Source organism: Pleurodeles waltl, chromosome 5 (genome assembly GCF_031143425.1).
Source record: "Pleurodeles waltl isolate 20211129_DDA chromosome 5, aPleWal1.hap1.20221129, whole genome shotgun sequence".
Classification (NCBI taxonomy): Eukaryota; Metazoa; Chordata; class Amphibia; order Caudata; family Salamandridae; genus Pleurodeles; species Pleurodeles waltl.
In genome coordinates, this window is record NC_090444.1 from 111,910,651 (window position 1) to 111,935,261 (window position 24,611).

The following is a 24,611-nucleotide window of genomic DNA, read 5'->3' on the forward strand; positions in this document are numbered from 1 at the left end:
CCACAATATGCCTGCACCAGGCATAATGTATGCGAAGGGGGCATTCCCCCGTTAGGGGGAAGTGAAAAAATGGTGCAAAGAAATCTAAGAGATTTCTTGCGTCATTTTTTTCGGCACTTTTAACGCCTGCTCAGAGAAGGCGTTACAAGGAGGCCCACCTGTGTTTACAATGGGCCTCAATGGACTTTGCAGGATTAGCGTCAAATTTTTGACGCTAATCCTGCAAAGCGCTGAACTAGCGTAAAAAAGTATGACGCTAGTTCCCTACCTACCGCCATGGTGCGCCGTATTTTATACGGCGCACACATGGTGGCGATAGGGGGTGCTAGAAAAGTGGCGCAGCACCACTTTTAATAAATCTGCCCCTTAGTTTATTTAAAAAGAATGGATAAAGTGCTTTGTGTGAATTCACGAGAACTGTGTACTAAGCCGGCTGCCCGACTTCTTCTTGTATGATCCTGGGCATATCACTGTATCGCTATGCCCCGTTTCCCTTATTTGTCAACATTGGTAGCAGGCAGGTCCAGCTTTGCAGTACTTGACAGAGCATAAGGACGGCATCTTTACATTGATAGGTTCTAAAACGCCCATCCCAGCATTCCTTAGCCCCCATCACCCCCCCCAGCAATGAGACATTTTCCCAGCCTCCTCCTCTGCGCAGTGGTAGAAGTGGGCAGGCTCTATGGGGAATGATATTCAAGATCTAGTTTAACTTTTTGAAAACAGTTTCCATACTTTTTGTTACATAAAAAGCCCTTCCTGAATGGTTCATGCCAAACCTCTTGTGCCGCAGGCTGAAAGGGAAGGTGGTGGTGCTGGTATGTGGAGGGGGTCCTGTCAAATGAAGGCAAAGGAGAAACAGACATCAAAGATGAACCAAGCCTTCTAGTCAGGATGCGTTCTCCCTCAAGGACATGTAAATGTGAGCATCTGGTTAATCAGCAGATCTTAAGGCTGCTTAAGCCAGGCTATGGCTTTAGATGAGGGAGTCATTTGAGGCTTCAAGATTTACTCTTTTCGAGGGGTACTTTAGGGGGCTTACGGTGCATTCTTCTAATGAAAAGATATAAACACAATGGCATTAGGTTCAAACTGGTTGTGCATTTCTAAAACAATATATATATATATATATATATATCGAAAGCACTTGTTCTATCATAAACGCTAAATCGTTTTGCACGTTTAGCATCAGAGTATCTTGTACAGCGTGTAATACAATTTTAAAATAATGACTGGTATATTCACAGTGCTTTCATTCGCAGACTGGACCTCGTAGCACTATACATCCGTGTCACTAATCCCCATTGTGCCAACCAATATTCAGTTGTGGTGCTGATTATACACAGATGCATTTGCAGTGTTTGCATTAACCAGTTAAGCTTTCATAACGTAAAAGAGTGCATTTCTAACTGAGTACTGTGCATTTATTTTTTAATTTAAGGTGCGTGTCCTTTATTTTGCATGTAGGGCAACAAAAGAGTTGCAAAATATATTGTTCTTTGACCCCACGCTACTCCACCTTCCTCCACCTTCCTCCCCCACACTCACTGGGTTCGTTGTACTTAGGACCACAGTTGTAATACTTTATAATATGCACCTCAACCCACACACCTGAGACCAGTATTTCAACCCACACACCTGAGACCAGAAATTCAACCCACACACCTGGGACCAGAATTTCAACCCACACACCTGAGACCAGAACTTCAACCCACACACCTGGGACCAGTATTTCAACCCACACACCTGAGACCAGTATTTCAACCAGTATTTCAACCCACACACCTGAGACCAGAACTTCAACCCACACACCTGGGACCAGTATTTCAACCCACACACCTGAGACCAGTATTTCTACCCACGCCCCCGAGACCAGTATGTCAACCCACACACCTGAGACCAGAATTTCAACGCACAGCCCCTGGGACCAGTATTTTAGCCCATGCCCCCGAGACCAGAATTTCAACCCACACAACTGAGACCCGTTTTTCAACCCACACACCTGAGACCTGTATTTCAACCCACAGCCCCCGAGACCAGTGTTTTAACCCACAGAGCTAGTCTGTAGTTCCATACCCGCCGCGTGCTCCCCGTTAGAGGAGACAACACCCCGACAGCATCGACCAGGGTGACTGCCGCCCAGGTGATGGCGCAATCATTCCCAGCTCCCGGCTCTCTTTAGTTAATCAGCCCTGTGACCCGCGGCACACAAATCCTTCCCTCCACCGCCCGGAAAGCATCACTCACCCGGGGCCGGAATTACTATGGATTTTCTGTGCTCACCTCGGCTGTAAACAACCGGTTGCATTACTCCTCTTGGAATTTATCTTCAGGTGAATGGGAGACCAGGGGCGGGGGTGGGGGGCATCATTTACAGCCGAGTAGGGGGCCGCTGCAGAGAGGCCCCGGGACAGGATGATGTATTGACCTTAACTAGACGGTCTCACAGGAGTCTCTCGCACATACTGCACACACCGGCACAGGCATGTCTCTCTCTCTCTCACAGCTACATAGACTGCATGCACATACTCTCACACGCTTTGCACCGCTGTTTCACACTGCACACAAGCACACGCCCTCAGAAAATCAGACATACGATGCACAATGACACACATGCTACCAGGAAGCAGGCATGGCCCCCCATGCACGAGCCAGATATGACACGCATGTAACACAGACATAGCAATGACACAGCCAGTGGTTAATTTGTGAATAAAACCGTTTTTTCTCTTCCTCCGTCTTTCCTATGTGTATCTTTTGCTCGAGGAAAAACAAGTGCCGGCCCTCAAAAATAAGTTCCGGTGCCACTGGCTCAAATTAGGCACTGGGCACAACCCCCACCTGAAGATGACAAACAAACATATCTAATCATCTACCGAAAACAATCCTACACACCCATGAAACTGACATGCTACACTCTCTATGTGACACACGAAGCAGGGAGACATAAATACAACACAACGATACAGCGCAAATGCGCATCCCTCATGCACGGGGTGAGAGAGGGCAAAAGAAGAGGTGACGAGAGAGAGACGGGAGCAGGGAGACTGAGAGAGAAGGCGAGAGACAGCAACATCGAGAGGGCGAGCACAGAGAAAAGCAGAGACACCACCTGACCGCAAACAAACAGCCATATAGAAACCGGCGAACAAAACTTCCGACATACAATCACACACATGCACCACAAAGCAACTGACGTTGAACGTAATCACACAAGCACACGAGCGTGTGTTTAAAGAGGACAAACACACGCTCACCCTGCACGTGCATATTTATAGACTTCACATAACAAGGGGAGAACAGTGCACAGCAGACGTGCACATACAAACACAAACCCTACGAATACAACACACACTTATCAGTACAGAAACGCAAACTCACAACCAGCCTCTTACACCAACAGCGCACGTAAACCATTTCGCCACCCGCTCATGCGTGACACAAGAGACGTGCACACGCACGATGGTCTTGCACGAACAACATTGTAGCGTTGATATAGCGCTGAATGCTGCTAACGTGCAGCTTCGAAAGGCTGTAAATAACAGCTCACATTATTATCCCAACTCGCCTGTGCTCCTCCTTTTATCGACCGCTGATTCGTCGCCAGATGTAATCAGGAGGCTGCTGACCCACACGGTTAACTTATCCTAGAGTTTAAGCACGTCGATCCCATATAGCACACATTGCTGACAGCTTTTAGGCGCTGCTGTGCATTTGTGAACCCAGAGAACACGAAAGCGCATGCGCTTGTCTACTGTGCCCTTTGAGCCCTGAAATGCAGTAAACTGTTTAATTGCAGCCGTGTAACAATGTCACGTTTACTTTGCAGGATAACTCTCGCCTGCCCTGGAACATTTTGCGGCCTGGGAAAGTTCCTCGTATTGTGTTAACCTCTCAAGTGCCAGCAGCCCGCAGTTCTGATACATTTTGGCTCGGGGTGTGATTGGTTGGGCTTCAGGATCGAATCTGGAACTTGTGATCTGGAATCAAGCGGAGGAGACTGCTGGATATTATGAATTCCAAGCCAAGTGACAGCCCCCTGTGGATGAAAGGTGCATCACCTCTCCAGAGAGTGCGTTGACGCCGATCCATATATTACCATCGGAGACAGCCCATGGGGCCAATGTGGGTTTACTCCCCAAGGAGACCGCAGAGTGGATGAAAGGCGTTTTACTCCTTCAAGTACCGCTCTCAGACGAGTGTGGGCACCTACTACCGTTCACAGTGGTTAGTCTCTGGGGCAAATCTGTAATTCACCACCAGGGAGAGCGCTAAGTGGATGAAAACTGTGTTATATCTTCCGTAAAGCTTTGGGACTAGTCAGTGTTTCAGCACAAGAACAGCACGCAGTGGAGGGGAGGTGTGCTACAGGTACAACTACTGGGACTGGCCTGTGTTTTATCACCAAGGAGCCCCGACAGCGATGAGTTCTTCCGGGCGAGGAGGTGTTTCAGCACCTAGAACAGCTCCCAGTGGTTAAAGTTTCAGGGGCGAATCTGGTTTTCAGCACCAAGGAGAGCGCAGAGCTGGTGAGAGGCGCCTTACTTCTCCAAGCGAGACCCTGACACGAGTCTGTCTTTCAGCACCAAGGAGAGCGCAGGGCTGGTGAGAGGCGCCTTACTTCTCCAAGCCAGACCCTGACACGAGTCTGTCTTTCAGCACCAAGGAGAGCGCAGGGCTGGTTAGAGGCGCGTTACACCTCAAAGTAAAGCTCTGGCACGAGTCTGTCTTGCTACAGGCTTTCCAAGTGGTGCCTCTCACACGCCCCCTGGGTACCCAATACAACATCGTTTCCCCCCTTTGGGAGACCTCAAGCCAACCAGCACAGACAGCCGGTGCGTACAAAGCCACGTGTGCAACTCTGTGGCAGTCGCTGGCACGCACCTCTAAGGATAACTAGCCTTGCCAGCCCCACACGAGTCCGAGCCCTTGGCAAGTCAGTGGCGAGCCTCAATGGACCACAGGCTCTGACAGCCTCGCCCTCCTCACAGCTGGAGTAGCGCCCAACCCGTGCCCCCGTGAAAGGCCACAGGGCGCACATCCCTGCACGCCCCTCTCTCGCAGCTAGAGCGGCGCCCACCTCACAGGGGGCCCAACCCTCCCAGCCCAGCTTCTCTCAAACAAACGTAAGTGCCATCATTTTTACAACCCCACGACAAGGGAGTGTCGCCGCTAACGGGATCCCCAGCCCCGCCAGCCTCTCCCACGCAGCTGCAGTAGCCTCGACGCCGTGTCTCACAGGGACACCAGCCCGGGCAGCCTCTGGCGTGAACTACCCCATGAGAAGGCAGAGGCGCCCCTGACAGGATCCCGGCCCCGCCGTCTCTCGCTCACATCCGGAGCAGCTCCCACCACCCCAGGCACCATGGAGCAGGGGCTCTACCTCAGAAGCATGCTAGTCTGCTGCATCATCTTCAGATCAGGTAAGAAAAATGCTTTGAATGTGGCACGCACGAGCTGCTGGGAATGGTAACTCACGAACATGCACGTGCTTTGTCGTGCACGTGTGTGGGGGTGCAGGGGTGTTAGCGTACTATCTCAATATCTAACAAGTAATACTGAGGTTCTAAGAGTTTCACAAAGTTTGCGGAATGCGATGTCGGCACACACAGAGGGGGCAACTGTGTGCTCTGCTGGTGTGTGCTCTGCTCACTGCTGCTGTGTGCTCTGCCTCCTGCTGGTGTGTGCTCTGCTCCCTGCTGCTGTGTGCTCTGCCTCCTGCTGGTGTGTGCTCTGCTCACTGCTGGTGTGTGCTCTGCCTCCTTCTGCTGTGTGCTCTGCTCCCTGCTGCTGTGTATCGTGCTCCCATCTGATGTGCGCTCTACTCCCTGCTGCCGTGAGCCCTGCTGCTCTCTGCTGGTGTGTGCCCTGCTCCCAGCTGATGTGTGCTCTACTCCCTGCTGCTGTGTGCCCTGCTCTCTGCTGGTGTGTACCCTGCTCCCAGCTGATGTGTGCTCTACTCCCTGCTGCTGTGTGCCCTGCTCACTGCTGGTGTGCATCCTGCTCCCAGCTGATGTGTGCTGTACTCCCTGCTGCAGTGTGCCTTACTCTCCTGGTGTATGTCCTGCTCCAACCTGATGTGTGCCATGCTGATATGTGCTCTGTTCACTGCTGGTGTGTGCCCTCCTCCCAGCTGAGGTGTGCTCTACTCTCTGCTGCTGCGTGCCATGCTGATGAGTGCGCTGCTCCATGCTGATGTGTGCTCTGCTCCCTGCTGCTGTGTGCCCTGCTCCGTGCAGATGTGTCCCCTGTTTTCTGCTGATGTGTGACCATCTCCCTGCTGCCCTGTGCCCTGTTCTCTGTTTTTTACTCCCCTTCTTGCTGATGTGTGCCCTGTTCCCTAATGTTGTGTGCCCCACTTTTTGAAGGGTGTGCCCTGCTCTGTGTGCCTTGCTCATGTGTGTCCTGTTACCTGCTGACGTGTGGCCCGATCCCTGCTGGTGTGTGGATTGCTCCCTGCTGCCGTGTGTCCCGCTGGTGTGTGTCTGTCTCTCATGTTTACCCGGCTCCATGCTTTGAGTGCAATGCTCCCTGCTGGTGTGTGTTCTGCTCCGTGCTGGTGTGTGTTCTGCTCCGTGCTAGTGTGTGCCCTGCTCCCTGCTCTGTGTGCCCTACTCCTTGCTGGTGTGTGCCCTGCTCCCTATTTTGCATGCTTTGTTTCCTGCTCGTGTGTGCTGTGTCCCTGCTTTGTGTGTCCAGCCCCCTGCTTTGTTTTCCCTGCTGGTATGTTCCTTGCTCTCTGCTGGTGTGTGCCCTGCTCCCTTCTTTGCATACCCTGCTCCCTGTAGGCGTGTGCCTTGCTCACTGGTTTGTGTGCCCGGCTGCCTGCATTGTGTGCCCTTTTCCCTGCTGGTATGTGCACTGCTCTGTACATTGTGCACCTTGCTCCCTGCTGGTGTGTGCCCTGCTCCCTGCTTTGTGTGCTCTGCTCTCTGCTTTGTGTGCCCTGTTCCCTGCTGGTATGTGCCCTGCTCTGTACATTGTGCACCTTGCTTGTATGTGCCCTGCTCCCTGCTCTGTGTGCTCTGCTCCCTGCTTTGTGAGCCCTGCTGGTGTCTGCCCAGCTCCCTGCTGGTGTGAGCCTTGGTCCCTGCGGGTGTGTGTCCTTCTCCCTGTTGGTGTGTGTCCTTCTCCCTGTTGGTGTGTGCCCCACTCCCTGCTGGTGTGTGCACTGGTCTCTGCGGGTCTGTACCCTGCTCCGTGCTGGTCTGTGTGCTGTTCCCTGCTTTGTGTGCTCTGCTCCCTGCTTTGTGTTCCCTGCCAGTGTGTGCCCTGCTTTGTGTGCACTGTTGATGTGTGCCCTGCTCACCACTGGTTTGTACCCTGCTCCCTGTGGGTGCTGCCCTGGTCCCTGCGGGTGTGTGCCCTGCTCCCTGCTGGTGTGTGCCCTGCTCTTTGCTTTATTTGCCCTGCTTTTTGTGCTCTGCTCCCTGCTTTATGTGTTCTGCTCCCTGCTTTGTGAGTTATGGTACCTGCTGGCATGTGCTCTGCTCCCTGCTAGTGTGTGCCCTACTCCTTGCTTTGTGTGCCCTACTATCTGCTTTGTGTGCTCTGCTCCCTGCTGGTGTGTGCCCTACTCCTTGCTTTGTGTGCCCTGCTATCTGCTTTGTGTGCCCTGCTCTCTGCTCTGTGTGCTCTGCTCCCTGCTGGTGTGTGCCCTACTCCTTGCTATGTGTGTGCCCTGCTCTCTGCTCTGTGTGCTCTGCTCCCTGCTGGTGTGTGCCCTACTCCTTGCTTTGTGTGCCCTGGTATCTGTTTTGTGTGCTCTGCTCCCTGCTGGTGTGTGCTCTGCTCCCTGCTGGTGTGTGCCCTACTCCTTGCTTTGTGTGCCCTGCTATCTGCTTTGTGTGCACTACTCCTTGCTTTGTGTGCCATCTGCTTTGTGTGCCCTACTCCTTGCTTTGTGTGCCCTACTCCTTGCTTTGTGTGCCCTACTCCTTGCTTTGTGTGCCCTGCTCTCTGCATGGTGTGCCCTGCTCTCTGCTTTGTGTGCCCTACCTTTGCTTTGTGTGCCCTGCTCTCTGCTTTGTGTGCCTAGCTCCTTGCTTTGTGTGTCCTGATCCCTGCTGGTGTGTGCTCTGTTCCTTGCTTTGTGTTGCTTGCTCCCTCCTGTGTGTGCCCCTCTCTCTACACTGTATTTCCCAGTCCCTGGAATTAGCCTCTCTCTAGGATGAAAGAGTCCCGTTAAGCTTTGATGTATGCTTGCCCGAGTCGCCTCCCTCCGTCCCTGGACAGAAGTCCAGAATGGCCCAGAAAAGAGCAGAACCCATTACCCATCACTGCTTGCTGAAGCCTGGTGACCACTGACCAGCCACTGCAGAGAAACCTCTTGATGTTAAAACTTCTCGCTTTCCATCTGCCTCGAGCGGTTTCATTTCTTTTTTTGGGGGATCCGCTTGTTAGAGTTTCTATCACAACCCTTTCGGACTGTTTATTGTTTGAGCAGGAGGCTGAAGACGTGTCATTCTGTAGGAAGCTTGAGTTATGCCCAGAGCTTTTTATGAAGCTGTGTTTGGTCCTTAAATAGACCTTTTCATGAAGAGACATTGATTCCCAGATCAGTATCTGTCAGGTGTATGTCCAGCCTGCTGGGCCCTAACACCGGACCCTAAAAGGCCTGTAACTTGTAAAATCTGGATACTTGTTTATTTTGTCTCCGGTCCTGCATGGACGCAACCATCTGCCTTCTACCTGGGACTGGTTAACAAGAAGATGTGTGTAGTTGCCACACTGACCCTGGTCTGTGGGGTGGACTAGACCTTGCAACAGGCACAGTAACAGTATGAGCTGTTTTACTGTGATGGGCACACGAAACCTGCAGCTCACACACAGCTCTCTTCAGCTGGCTGACCTCGATTGGCACTGCCCACTGCCAGGTGACACAAAAAGTCTCAGAAGAAGATTCATTACTACAGCTACCTGTCTCACAAGTATGCGCAGGGGGGTCACTCATGGGACACGCTTTAGTGCAGGGAACAGAACTTGTAGCCTTCAGGGTACACACCCCTGCAGCCAGTGCATTACCCAACCAAGCAGTATAACTTCCCCTTGATCCTGTAACCCACAGGTAATATTTACACAAATATCTGCATCGGGTACGTGCCCACCCTGATCTACACGCCTCGGTCCCTCTAACATGCATGCAGCTTTCCGATTGCATGTGGGCTCTACTCAGCCATACACCTCTATTTTAATCCTGAGTTCCTTTTATTGGACACACAAGGAGCAAGGTGCTTATGCAAGATTTAACGCTTCTTTACTGCCTTTTAAGCGCTATTTTTTGGAAGAGGTTCGGATGCACGGGTGAAACAGGCATTTGGATAGCACTTTGTAAGTAACTTGTCTTAAGACAGTTAATGGCTGACGTTATCATTGCTGTTCTATACTCAGAGGTAGCAATTTTATCAATCTCAGAAGGATGAAAAGCTGAGTTGGCTACTTTGGGATTTGAAAATGCGAATTTGGAGAGTGGGCAGACACCAGCAAGAGACATTTACCTGCTTTAACTCTCACCTGGAAGTGCTGTGCTACATGTATTTGTAAGTGTTGTGTGTATTTTAGCACACACTGCAAAACAGAGCTTCCGTGCACAGTGCACAGTCCAGGTGCAGGGCAGGGCACGATGCACGCCAGGAAGGAGGGAGTTATGTTGTGAGAGTGCTGTGGTAGCTCAGTGCAGTGGTGGTGGCAGCTCATGCTGGGAGTCCGGGTTGAGTTGCACTGTGAGATCTCTGTGGATGATTGAAACAGTTTTTCAAATGTATGGTCGAGGCCAGGATAAATGTGCAATGTATTTGTTGGACTTTTGCTCATGCAGGGTCATCCCCAGTCTTTTTGCCTCCTGCCTCCTATTTTTTTCTGACCTGTTGCTGTTGGCTTTTCAACTCTGAGCACTTTACCACTGCTAACCAGTGCTAAAGTGCCTATGCTCTCCGTATAAAATGTGTACGTAATTGGTTCTCCATGATTGGCATATTTGTTTTACTGTTAAGTCCCTAGTAAAGTGCACTAGAGGTGCCCAGGGCCTGTAAATCAAATGTTACTAGTGGGCCTGCAGCACTGGTTGTGCCACCCACACAAGTAACCCTGTAATCATGTCTCAGACCTGCCACTGCAGTGTCTGTAAGTGTATTTTTACACTGTAAATTCGACTTGGCAAGTGTACCCACTTGCCAGGCCTAAACCTTCCCTTTTCTTACATGTAAGGCACCCCTAAGGTAGGCCCTAGGTAGCCCCAAGGGCAGGGTGCAGTGTATGGATAAGGTGGGACATATAGTAATGTGTTTTATATGTCCTGACAGTGAAATACTGCCAATTTCGTTTTTCACTGTTGCAAGGCCTGTCTCTCTCATAGGATAACATGGGGGCTACCTTTAAATATGATTAAAGTGTAGATTCCCCTAGAGAGTAGATGGACATGTGGAGTTTGGGGTCCCTGAACTCACAATTTAAAAATACATCTTTTAGTAAAGTTGATTTTAAGATTGTGCGTTTGAAAATGCCACTTTTAGAAAGTGAGCATTTTCTTGCTTAAACCATTCTGTGACTCTGCCTTGTTTGTGGATTCCCTGTCTGGGTCAGTTTGACAGTTGGGTTGTTTTTCACCTCGCACTAGACAGTGACACAAAGGGGGCTGGGGTGTAACCTGCATTTCCTGATTAGCCATCTCTGCTAGGAGGGAGGGGTGGAGTGGTCACTCTCATCTGAAAGGACTGTGCCTGTCTCTGACAATGCCGGCTCCAACCCCCTGCTGTTCGTCTGATGCCTTGCCTGGGCAAGGCAGGATTTCACAAGTAGGTGTGAGTCCCCTTTGAAGAAAGGTGACTTCAAAGACTAAAATGGGTATAAGAAGGGCACCCAAATCTACAGACTTTAGAAACACTTCTGGAACCAAGAGGAACCTCTGCCTGGAGAAGAGCTGATAGCTGAGGAAGAAGTGCTGCCCTGCCTGTGACTGTGCTTCGTGGAGCTTTCCTGCAGTGCTGCTTCTCCCAGAGTAAGAGGGCAAAGACTGGACTTTGTGTGCCTTCCATCTTGTGAAGAAATCTCCAAGGGCTTGAGTTAGAGCTTGCCTCCTGTTGTTTGAAGTCTCAGGGACAGCAAAGACTTCTCTCTGCCAGCACCTGGGGTCTCTGGAGAGACTTCTGCCCTGACAAGTGGTGCCCTATCCAGTCCCTGGGCCCTTGAAAGGAAAGCTGGTGGAATCCAAGGAAATCGACTTTGGACGACTTCGGACCGACACCGCTGCTGAATCCGGTAACGCCGCCTGCACCTGACGCCGTGACCTTCGCTGGAACGCGACGCTCTTCGCAGGCCCGACGCTGCAGCAGCCCCACTGAAGTCCGCGACTCCGTGGAAGTCGCCGCACCACGTCGTGACCGACGCCGCTCAAAGTGCACGGATTCAACATTTCACACTTACGCCGCGATTCCCGACTTCGCGCATCGGCTTGTTTTCACTCTTCACCAAAGGTACTGTACTTGGGGGTCTACACGACTCCGTGTCCGGCGCCGCTGGTGTCGGCTTGTTGGGAACGACTCCGTCACGACGCCGTGTTAACATCTCATCGAAGCATTTTTGTTTCTAAGCGCTATTTTTGAGTTTAATCTCTAAAAAATTCATAACTTGACTTGTGTATGTCGGATTTTTGTCGTTTTGGTCTTGTTTTGTTTAGATAAATATTTCCTATTATTCTAAACCGGTGTTGTGTCATTTTGTAGTGTTTTCATTAAGTTACTGTGTGTGTTGGTACAAATACTTTACACCAAGCACTCTGAGGTTAAGCCTACTGCTCTGCCAAGCTACCAAGGGGGTAAGCAGGGGTTAGTTGAGGGTGATTCTCTTTTACCCTGACTAGAGTGAGGGTCCTTGCTTGAACAGGGGGTAACCTGACTGTCAACCAAAGACCTAATTTCTAACAGTATTAATGTACCTGAGCTCCTCCGCAGGGGTGTCATGAGGTCCAGAAGACGGCTTATACCATGTCCCTAAACAGAACAGGGGGTGCAAGTTGAGCCCAGGGGAAGGGAAGAGAAACTCTAGCTTATTAGGTAGAAGGAGAGGTAACTTCTTGTGAGATGTGTGACATGCTTGCATCACATGCCCATCCGATGGGCCACCTTTCTAGAGAGAAGCACAGTGAAAGGATGGGTGATGTCTGCCATCACCTCCACATTCCGCCGCACCCACTGCTCATGGTCTAAGCCTGTTACCTCCCTTCCATTCCTCCTGGCACTGGGATATCTGTGGCTTACTGCTGGACTATGTTATGTCATGTTGTGATGTCATATTTTATCATGTCACGATTAGTGATGTCATGCCATGTCTTGTCACGTCATGTCATGTGTATTTAAAAAGCGCACTGTCACCTGGGAGGGTATCCTGGTGCTGCGGAGCTGGGGCTCTAGCTTCGCCCAAGGTGGGCGGAGGACTATCTGACGAGCTCGGTTTTCAAATTCCTGCAAAACTCAATAAGTGAGGAGGAGGCTTGTAAATGGAGTGGTAGGATGTTGTATGCTTTGGGGGTGATGTAGGAGACGACCCAACCCCCGGATTTGGCTCTGCATATGTGTGGGATGTTTGCAAGTAGAAGTCTGGCTGAGCGGAGGCGTCTGGGGAGTTTCTGAAAGAAGACGCATCTGTTGAGGTAGGCAGGGCCAACGTTGTGTATTGCTTTGAAGGTGTGAGTAAGGAGTTTGAACTTTACACGCTTGTATATCAGGAGCCAATGGAGCTCCTTGAGGTGGAGCGTGATGCGGGGGTGAAACAGAAGGCTGAGGATGCTGAGTTCTGATTGGTTTGTGCTGCCAAGTTCTGATTGGTTTGTTGTCATCTGGTTAATTGCTTGCTGATTCCAGCGTATCATGTCTTCCTGTGGCCCAATTTGCTGGTGATGAGGGTGTGTGTGATTGCTTTGCAGGTGTTGCTTTGGATCCACATAAAGATTTTCCTCAACATCTTCAGGGTGTGGAACCTGGAACAATAGTAACAGTAAAGAGAATCTATTTCTAAAGTGTTTCTTCTTGAATGTACTCCTCCTAGCCCTGTTCAGGTTCTGGTTTCTTTGCATCTTTATTTAGGTGCTGCTTCACACCTGGTTCAGCAGCATCTGCTGTTTGATATCCATGGCACCTCCTTACATCAAAGTGCTCTTCTGGTGGTTTTGTGTACCTCTATGCCCAAAAGAAGAAGTGTCTGTTTGAGCATCCTGTACTCTTTTGATTCTCTGCACATGTTCAGACACTGGCAAGTTCTCTGCACTACCACATCCATGCACTTGCAATAATAACAGTTTCATGCAAAATCTGAAGTATTCCTTGGTTCTTAAAGACTGCATTCAATCGGTCCATATCTGCTCCAGTAAATAAGGATATTTGGGAAAGGGCAAGTGCTCAACTGAGACTGGTTGTCAGCTGTCTTCTACTATACAAAATCCTCCAAAGATGTGGTGGGACCCCAGGTGAAGTCCTCCCAAACTGTGGCTGGTCTTGGATTTCAGTACATCCCTTTCATAAGCATTGCGTCCTCCAGAGGGACGAGTTCCTGCTCCTTAAAGTGAAGGGAGGCACGGAGTCTGTGTGTATGTGGGGGGGGCAAGGAGGGGTTGTGCACTGATCGCCACATAAGATGGCTGCTCTAACCTCTGATCTCACATGAGAGCTTGAATACTCATGGGAAGACAGCACAATCCTACTGGATTTGAATGGAAGTCAGAGCTCCCAGCGGGTCTTCAAAAAGTAAATGTAGACCGTGGCATGTGGCTGTCTTCGGTGTGGTCGAGATGGAGAACTGTGAAGACCAAGCATCTTGCTTCTTGGTTTTGTGTGTTGGTTCTGTGGCCCAGGGTAGTGTTCTCTAGCAGTACTTGGTTTAAGGTTAATTAAAGGCATTTCTGTCACCACAGTGTTTATACTGACCATACCAGTGCTTCTGGCCCCACAAGCACCCTGTGTCCTGACACTGTGGAGGAACTCCCGGGGACAGACTTATCCACCCTCTCTGCCAGTGCACAGTCACAAAAAGTGATGCAAACCAGTGCAAAGTGTTGATAAAGTATATACTTTCCAGTGCAAAACTTTGTTTTACTGAAAAGTAGCCTTAGATTGATGCAAATTGAGCTTTCTGCTACTTTGTGCTATTTTGAAATGAAGGAGGGGCCCCATGGTGTTACATGGGCATTCCCATGCAACCACCCATGGTTTTTTATACAAATCCCTTTACTAACAATGGTAGACAGGGTTTTGTGCCGAGACAGGTGCTAACAAGCAGAACAGATTTCAATTCTTGTAACTTTTCACACAATTCCTGCTGCAATGTAGATCACACATACAATGTGGGAGAAGTTTTAAGGGCTGCCTAAACATAGACCCCAATTTAAGAAGGCCTAGTGCATCTTTGCACCACATCAGCGACATTTTCTATGTAAGGTGGCTCAACGAGGCCAAATTCACTGCGTTGGATTTACAAAGTGGCGCAATGCATGCAGTGCACCACTCTGTAACCCCTTACGCCACATTATGCCTGCGCCTGGCATAATGTATGCAAGGGGAGCGTTCCACCATTAGGAGGCACAGAAAAATGGCACAGTGGAATCTATGAGAGTCCACTGAGCCATTTTTTGCGTCATTTTTAATGCCTGCCTAAGGTAGACGTTAAAATGAGGCTCTCGTTGTTTTCAATGGGCCTCCTTTCACTTTGCAGGATTACCTTAACATTTTTTGGTGCTAATCCTGCAAAGCGTCAAACTGATGACAACATTTTTGACACTCAATCCAAAAAGGGAGCACCCTGTCCTACACTTCAGCTCGAATAGCCCCAAAGCATCATGACAAATGCAGCCAACAGAATGAATTCGAATAACATTTCAAGAAGTCCTTCACCATAAATGGGTTCAGCAAGTGTTGTAACGTTGTAGGAAGTTTTTCACCATAAGCTGGTGCGGCGAATGCCGTATCTCAGGAGACGTGTTTCTGGCTCTCGCCCGGCATCAGCAGAGAGCAAAGTGTGGCAGACGGGGTTGCTTGAAATGCCACCTAAACGTAGTCTCAGGTTTTTGTACCACTCAGTAGGCACACAGGTGCTTCACCAGAGCTCGTCAGCTCAAAGGCTCACGGGAGCCGTTAAATACACAATCCAAAAAGGGAGCACCCTTTCCTACACTTCAGCTCGAATAGCCCCAAAGCACCATGACAAATGCAGCCACCAGAATGAATTCAAATAACATTTCAAAAAGTCCTTCACCATAAATGGGTGCAGCAAGTGCTGTAACGTTGTAGAAAGTTTTCCACCATAAGTTGGTGCGGCGAATGCCGTATCTCCGGACATTTGTTTCTGGCTTTCGGCCGTCATCAGCAGAGAGCAAAGTGTGGCAGACGGGGTTGCTTGAAATGCCGCCTAAACGTATTCTCAGGTTTTTGTACCACTCAGTAGGCGCACAGGTGCTTCACCAGAGCTCGTCAGCTCAAAGGCTCACGGGAGCCGTTAAATACACAATCCAAAAAGGGAGCACCCTGTCCTACACTTCAGCTCGAATAGCCCCAAAGCATCATGACAAATGCAGCCACCAGAATGAATTTGAATAACATTTCAAAAAGTCCTTCACCGTAAATGGGTGCAGCAAGTGCTGTAACGTTGTAGAAAGTTTTTCACCATAAGTTGGTGCAGCGAATGCCGTATCTACGGACACGTGTTTCTGGCTTTCGTCCGTCATCAGCAGAGAGCAAAGTGTGGCAGACGGGGTTGCTTGAAATGCCGCCTAAACGTATTCTCAGGTTTTTGTACCACTCAGTAGGCGCACAGGTGCTTCACCAGAGCTCGTCAGCTCAAAGGCTCACAGGAGCCGTTAAATACACAATCCAAAAAGGGAGCACCCTGTCCTACACTTCAGCTCGAATAGCCCCAAAGCATCATGACAAATGCAGCCACCAGAATGAATTTGAATAACATTTCAAAAAGTCCTTCACCGTAAATGGGTGCAGCAAGTGCTGTAACATTGTAGAAAGTTTTTCACCATAAGTTGGTGCAGCGATGCCGTATCTACGGACACGTGTTTCTGGCTTTTGGCCGTCATCAGCGGAGAGCAAAGTGTGGCAGACGGGGTTGCTTGAAATGCCGCCTAAACATATTCTCAGGTTTTTGTACCACTCAGTAGGCGTACAGGTGCTTCACCAGAGCTCGTCAGCTCAAAGGCTCACGGGAGCCGTTAAATACACAATCCAAAAAGGGAGCACCCTGTCCTACACTTCAGCTCGAATAGCCCCAAAGCATCATGACAAATCCAGCCACCAGAATGAATTTGAATAACATTTCAAAAAGTACTTCACCATAAATGGGTGCAGCAAGTGCTGTAACGTTGTAGAAAGTTTTTCACCATAAGTTGGTGCGGCGAATGCCGTATCTCCGGACACGTGTTTCTGGCTTTCGGCCGTCATCAGCAGAGAGCAAAGTGTGGCAGACGGGGTTGCTTGAAATGCCGCCTAAACATATTCTCAGGTTTTTGTACCACTCAGTAGGCGCACAGCTGCTTCACCAGAGCTCATCAGCTCAAAGGCTCACGGGAGCCATTAAATACACAATCCAAAAAGGGAGCACCCTGTCCTACACTTCAGCCCGAATAGCCCCAAAGCATCATGACAAATGCAGCCACCAGAATGAATTGGAATAACATTTCAAAAAGTCCTTCACCATAAATGGGTGCAGCAAATGCTGTAACGTTGTAGAAAGTTTTTCACCATAAGTTGGTGCGGCGAATGCCGTATCTCCGGACACGTGTTTCTGTCTTTCGGCCGTCATCAGCGGAGAGCAGAGTGTGGCAGACGGGGTTGCTTGAAATGCCGCCTAAACTTATTCTCAGGTTTTTGTACCACTCAGTAGGCGTAAAGGTGCTTCACTAGAGCTCGTCAGCTCAAAGGCTCACAGGAGCTAAACATAGACCCCAATTTAAGAAGGCCTAGTGCGTCTTTGCACCACATTAGCGCTGTTTTCTATGACTGTAAGGTGGCTCAACGAGGCCAAATTCACTGCGTCAGATTTACAAAGTGGCGCAATGCATGCAATGCACCACTCTATAACCCCTTATGCCACATTATGCCTGTGCCAGGCATAATGTATGCAAGGGGAGCGTTCCATCATTAGGAGGCACAGAAAAATGGCACAGTGGAATCTGTGAGGGTCCACTGAGCCATTTTTTGCGTCATTTTTAATGTCTGCCTACGGTAGACCTTAAAATGAGGCTCTCGTTGTTTTCAGTGGGCCTCCTTTCACTTTGCAGGGTTAGCTTCAACATTTTTGGTGCTAATCCTGCAAAGCGTCAAACTGATGACAAAATTTTTGACACTCGTTCCCTAACATGCACCATGGTGCGCAATAACATAAATATGGAGTACACACGGTGGCGTTGGGGGTGCAACGAGCCAGAAGAACAGTGGTGCATCATGACATGATGCACCATTGTTCATAAATCTGGCCCCTGGTGTCTGTTGAAGGAGGAAGGTTGATGATCTCGCTGAATCCTGGATTTCAGTGGCAGCCTCAGTGCGTTTCATCCCTTTCAACTGAAGCGGGCCCCTATGCACTGGGGGCCCCTAAACATAATGGAAAGTGTGTGGAACCTGCAGCTTCAGCTAAAGACAGGCTCATTCCTATTGTGCTTTGTTCCCCAGCACAGGAGCTCACTCTGTGTTAGAAGTTAATGGTTCATGTCATCTTTGTGTTGGTATACACATAGCTCACAGCTGCCATTGGAATGTGGGCCATGTATTTCAGTGGGCCCCATGCATCGACCTGAAATGGGCCCTTGATATCTTCAGCCGACTTCGAGGGCGGTAGATTCCAAATTACAGAGGAAACTGAGAGTCAGAATGAGTTGCTCATCACAGCTGCAGTGGGTCCTTAAGCAGGCAGGGCAGCCCCCATTCTACAGAACGGGCGGGGGCAGGATGAGGAAAGTGGGCGTGGTTTCACAGGTCACAGCAAGGTAGACATCAGCGGTTCATCCATTCCTGGAATCCACTTCGTATTTTGTTTTATTTTAGTTTTACTTTTTCGACTCTTTAAGCACCAGAACTTGGGAGAAGTTGTGTGAATGAGCTGCGCCTGCCCCTCGCACGGGGCACGAAAGTAGGTCGGGGAGAGAGTCCTGCCATTGGAAATGGGGGCAGGTAGGGGAATAGGGGAACACTGAGGTGCTGGGCCTCTGTGCCACGTAGGAGGAGAAGGGGCACAGCAGGCAGGGGCATGAGGTGCCAGGGAGAAGGGGTCTTTTGAGCAGTGCATGACAGACAGTAAAATGAGATTCTGTGGATTGGGACTCTGTACTGAGAAGGAAAAGCCAAAAAAAAGAATATTAAGAGGGGAGATGCAAGACCAAAATGACAGCTCCACACGAAGAAGAAGCTTAAAAGTACAATAATGCCGAGAAAATCTGGCATTTTTTACTTAGTCCACCTCTTGACCTGACTCACTAAGAGTCTACATACTTGTCAAGTAGTTCTCACTTGCCTTCTGTAAACAGCTCTAGATTCCCTGCTCTGTGCTCATTCCAGATGGCAGGAGTGTTGTTGCAGGGTCCAGAGCTCCTAAACCCCACACAGGGCCTACCTTACTGAAATGAGCTTACACCCTGCCAACCCCCCCTGACTGATTCTGGAAACTGGTGCCCACCATAGGGTGGCTGGACTGCCTCCTAGTTAACCAGACTTGCTTACACCAGGCCCCATTCAGAGTAAACATCTAACACGTGTTTAGAATAAACATGCGAGGATGGCCGGGTACTGTACGTCCCAAGACCAACTCCAGCAATACTCACCTGCAACCATATTACGTCTACAATATCAACAGCTTTTATATAATCGATGTAACAACCTATAACAAAGTGTTGGGGTAACTATTCCTAACTTCACCTACACTAACAATATAGTCGTAGTCAATGGTGCAGGTTGATAATTCATGAGGGTCGATAATATTGCAGCCACATTATTGTGACCCCACTGGCCCAGCCCTAGTTTGCTATTTTAGGGTGCCCTCTATGTTCCTGTCCATTCCCAGCTCCCACATTCTGGGTGAGGGGGTCAGTGAATGGTTCCCCCAATCTCCCTGCTGCAGGGCAGTGAGGCGTTTGATGCCTCATCGGTGATCTGATTACTGCCTCTGTACCTGCCTGAAGAAGTCACCCTGATATTGAGATGCATCATCAGCGACTTGTGTGCCTTCATCATAAGCAGCTCTGTTGCTGGATAGGAGGGAGTAACAGGGCAGGAAAGCAGTTGCCGGAGGGCCCGAGGACACAAAGGGTGATGCAGTGAGGGGAAGCAAGCGAGGATGGGGGTGGGAGCATGGCTGGTGGGTCATGAGATGGAGAGGAGGGGGGCGAGAGAGATGGGGAGTGAGGGACATAGGAGGGCAGGGCCTGTGGCGTGAAGACGGGGAGTGAGAGAGACAAAAGGTGTAAGACTATTTTTTGAACCTCATGACCAAATTCTACTGGGAACAGAAACAAGAGTAATGACCTGCAACAAAATTCCACAGGCGCGATGGACATCCCACCTAAACAATGGCATGCATGAAAACTCATGAAAACTAATAGCTGAAAGTGACTGATCCAAAGTTGTCTGTCTATATATACATCTTATTATTGCATTCTTTAAGTGTATTTAATGCCATGAGGCCTCCAAGATACTTAAACTGTCTGTAGCGAAACCACAAAGTCTGAAAAAACACATAGAGGCCAGGGAGAAAGTCGAATTCGTTGCACACACAGCACCATAAAAACAGAGTATTATTGCAAAGACCTACATGCACACACAAACACACGTAAAGATATGTATATAAACATACAAAAAGACATAAACACACACACATGCACAAATATATAAAGACGGAAAGGGTGACACAATCACACACATAACCATGTAACACGAACCAACATAAGGAAACGCACACACAGATATACATATAAGTGTGTGTGTGTGTGTGTGTGTGTGTAATATATATATATATATATATGTGTGTGTGTGTGTTTGTGTATGTATGTAGGCACATCTATAACAACTTCCTCACACAAAAAACATAAACACACCCAAGCAAAATATGCAAAAATACAAACAAATGCAAGACACGCACAGAAATACACAAAGACAAGCCACTCCTTGCAAAGCTGATACACCACAGAGTGTGTCACTTAGACACAAATATAATAAAGGAAAAATAAATACAAACATACACATGGACTTAAAGATATACACGAGCATTTAAAAGGACAAACACACAAAGGCCCATATTTATACTTTTTGACGCAAACCAGCGCGGGCGCTGGTTTGCGTCAAAATTTTTACCGCCGGCTAACGTCATTCCTATGCGCCATGCGGGCGCCTTATTTAAGGAATGACATTAGCCGGTGCTGCGGACTGGTCAGAGTAAAAAAAAATGGCTCAAACCAGGCAGCACCGGCGTAGGGGAAAATGGGGGTTGTAAGTCAAAAAATGGTGCAAGTCAGGTTTGAGGCAAAAATCATGGCTCAAACCGGACTTGCGCCATTTTTTGACGCACAACCGCCATTGAAATGACTCCTGTCTTAGCAAAGACAGGAGTCATGCCCCCTTGCCCAATGACCATGCCCAGGGGACTTCTGTCCCCTGGGCATGGTCATTGGGCACAGTGGCACGTAGGGGGGGCCCAAATTAGGCCCCCCTATGCCACTTTAAAATATTTTTAAAAATACTTACCTCTACTTGCTGTCGCTGGGTCCCTCCATCCTTGGGTGTCCTCCAGGGGTGGGCGAGGGTGGCAGGGGGTGTCCCTGGGGGCAGGGGAGGGCACCTGTGGCCTGCTTCCATGGTCTCCGACCATGGAAGTGAGCCCACAGGTCCCTTAACGCCTGCCCTGACCCAGGCATTAAAAAATGACTCTAAAAGGGTTTAGAGACATTTTTTAAGGCCCTCCCGTGCGCCATTTTCACCCAGATGGATAAATATGGCGCGCAGGTGTTTGAGTCGTTTTTTGGACGGGAACGCCTACCTTGCATCTCATTAGCGCAAGGTAGTTTCCTGCATCCAAAAAATGACTCTAACTCCATATTTTTGTCGCTAGACGGGTCTAGCGCCAAAGTATAAATATGGAGGTGAGTTTGCACCGGATTTGCGCCAAAACAATGGAGCAAATCCGGCGCAAACAGAGTATAAATATGCCCAAAAGAGTCATATGCACACCCACACATACATACAATTCAAGCAAAACATAAATAGATATACAAATATTTACTGATATATTTACAGATATAAACGTTCTTGCATAAGAAAACATAAGTGCCTATATCATCAGACATACGCGGAGCCAAATAGAAATACAAAAGTAAAATACACATAAATGAATAGACAGCAATTCCTAAGTACGCTTACACATGATCAGTAAAATATTTAAATGCTTGGCTAAACTACAGCACAACAATTTATTGAACGTAATACATATTTATGCAATTGTATGTGGCACATACTTTAAAAAAAATAGTTTTTACATTTTGTTTTATTTTCATTGATACATTTTTAGCCTTTTATTCTTAGGTGCTATTGCATCTGCCAGCCTTTTGTCTTTTCTTTCTATTTCATGTTCTTTCCTCTGTCACTTGCTTTGATTTTCTCTTTCTCAAACAAATATAGAGGTTTGCTTTGGGCTCCAGTACCTGAAACAACTGACCTTGTGTACAGCATGATGGCACAGCTTCTAGGTTGCTAGCATGAAGAAAATAATACGATATGTACTTTTAGAAGTTATGCAGGTCTGTATGAAAGTTTGTGTCATAATTGGTAACAGAAATACTGCCTGGTTGGTGCAGGGAGTTATCTGATGGAGGATTCTCTGTCAGTGAAGAATCTACTTGCTTAAATCCTTCCCTCGCAGGAGCAGACTGGCAGCGGTGATTCTGACAGTGGATTTAGAACCTTTGCGTTACCACCTAACTCTAAACTAGACCCTTGGAACTGATTGGCTGTACGTCACAATATCAAGTTCAATAACAATGATTGACAGATCCATCCGCTCCACAATACAGGTCACCAGATATAATGATGTACAGATTTCCTACTCTTCACTCCACATCTACTGACCTTGAGGATGTGCTGGTAATCAATACTGTAGAGTCAATCAAGGTGCAAGTCAATATTAAAATTTGGCCTGGGTGGAGGTTTCGATTCCACTGGAAGAATCAGAGGAATTTTGGTAATTCAGTGTTACTCTTTTAATGAGAAATTACTGATTAATTAAAATTCTGCCCCTACAGTTCTAAACTTTAGAAACCACTGCATATACCACTCGCTGGCACCCAGGCATATTCTGCAGTGATTAATGATTAAGTGATTAAGACCATGGGCAGAGTATGCAAGGGTGCAGAGTGGTATTTGGATGCACTATTTTCATTGCCCAAAATGCACCCTTGAACCCATTTTTGAATGTGAGGATACATTTCGAACTATAAAAATAGCACCAAAGGCCACTCTGCCCCGTCACAGAATTGCTTAGAATCTCACCGAATTTTGATGTAATTCTTCATGATTCAGGGGAATTAAACTCTGACAATTCCGCCCACCATTAGTTAAAACTTTGATATTGTAGTAGAACACCTACTGATCTGTAACGGTAAGCATCAATTACACACAGTGCTCTGAAGCAGTGTTCAGCAAGCAAACTTACCACGGACTACAGAGCAATGAACCTGATTGTGCAAGAATTTACTGCCCACAGGTACCATCTAGGCACAAACCCTTATGACTCTACAACACTTCCCACCATAAACTATGCATTAACATGCCACTGTAGTGTACATCAAAGTACTGTGAAGTGGTACACCACATCATACTAGTGCTACACAATAATTCAGAAATAACTAAACAAATAGATGATTGCTAGAAATGGGGTCTCTAGTTGGCAGAGGTATTCACCTTTGTCCAAATAGAGACCACAATCCTAGTCAGGGGACATCACACACAATCCAAATTATCTCGTGCCCACCTTCTGATCGCTTGGCACTGAGCAGTCAGGCTTCACTTAGAAGGCAATGTGTAAAGTATTTGTGCAATAAATCATGCAATAACACAGTGAAAACACCATGAAAATACACCACACAGGTTTTGAAAAATATATGACATTTATCTAGTTAAATTAAGGTAAAAAAACGATCCAGATTCAATGAGCACAAGTTGGGATAGCACTCTTACAAGTTTAAAAAGAGTAATAAATCTTAGAAATCAACAGTTGCCTCTTGTTTGCACAAAGTACCTGGTTTGCATAAAAAATAACACTCCCAGAGACTATAGAGGGGGAGATGCATGGAAAATCAGGGTGTGCGTCAGATTTTCCGATATGGGACAGACGATGCGTCATTTCTTTCCACGCTGCAAGGGGCTTTGCGTCGATTTCCGGCATGCCGTCTTTGTTCCTCACTGAGATGTGGGGATCTTTTGATGAGAAATCAAAAAAGATTACACACGGTTCCACCTAGTGTCGTGGGTTTCTTTCGAGGAAAAAATTCAACAAATCATTGAAAAGCGAACTTAATCGAAGCAAGAGCCCTCACTCACCATCCGGTGACATGCTTCATCATAGGGCCAGCTCCTCGTCAGGCCGGCACTGCAATGCCTGACGGGCCCCGCCAGGGGGCTCTTTGCCGGAGATCTTTTAAGAATCGGTTGTGGCCGGTTGAAAAAGAAATGAAGTGAAGGATTGGTAAATAAGAAAAGGATAAAAAATGTCTAGAGGTAAAAATTAATAAATTTTAATACTCATGACTCTACCTCTGACAAGATTAAAATCGAGTAAAGTTGGGAATTGGTAGGATAATGTCCGTAATTCCCATGAAAAGTAGGAAGGTATAAACGTCAAAGGACGGAGCACACAGGGTCCCCTGTGTCACTCTATATAATTGGTCAACATGTTTCTCGCTTGTCACCAAGGAATTACCTTATGCGATTCGTCAGGACCTAGTAACATACCTAATCCTTTAAATTGTGAAGTTATCACATATAACAGTAAAAAAAAAACTCCAAAAATTAGTGGTAGGGTCACATCTGGGGAGGCCAGGCTAAAAAAATCAATCAATTCTGATTTTTAGAAGTCTATGGACACTGCCGATAAACCTAAGCCAAGTTCTCCACCCCGGAGGTGAAGAACTTGGCGTAGGTTTATCGGCAGTGTCCATAGACTTCCAAAAATCAGAATTGATTGATTTTTTTAGCCTGGCCTCCCCCGATGTGACCCTACCACTAATTTTTGGAAGGTTTTTTTGACTGTTATATGTGATAACTTCACAATTTAAAGGATTAGGTATGTTACTAGGTCCTGACGAATCGCATAAGGTAATTCCTTGGTGACAAGCGAGAAACATGTTGACCAATTATATAGAGTGACACAGGGGACCCTGTGTGCTCCGTCCTTTGACGTTTATACCTTCCTACTTTTCATGGGAATTACGGACATTATCCTACCAATTCCCAACTTTACTCGATTTTAATCTTGTCAGAGGTAGAGTCATGAGTATTAAAATTTATTAATTTTTACCTCTAGACATTTTTTAACCTTTTCTTATTTACCAATCCTTCACTTCATTTCTTTTTCAACCGGCCACA

At 47.9% G+C, this 24,611-nt stretch overlaps 1 protein-coding gene across 1 annotated transcript in view; it reads left to right on the plus strand.

Moving 5' to 3' along the window:
* CHRNA2 (cholinergic receptor nicotinic alpha 2 subunit) overlaps positions 1–24,611 on the plus strand; it is a 142,952-nt gene that overhangs the window by 5,595 nt on the left and 112,746 nt on the right. The window contains exon 2 of the mRNA XM_069233733.1: positions 3,830–5,423. Coding sequence (XP_069089834.1) covers positions 5,366–5,423 — 58 coding nt within the window. The 5' untranslated portion in view covers positions 3,830–5,365. The remainder of the gene's footprint in view (positions 1–3,829; positions 5,424–24,611) is intronic.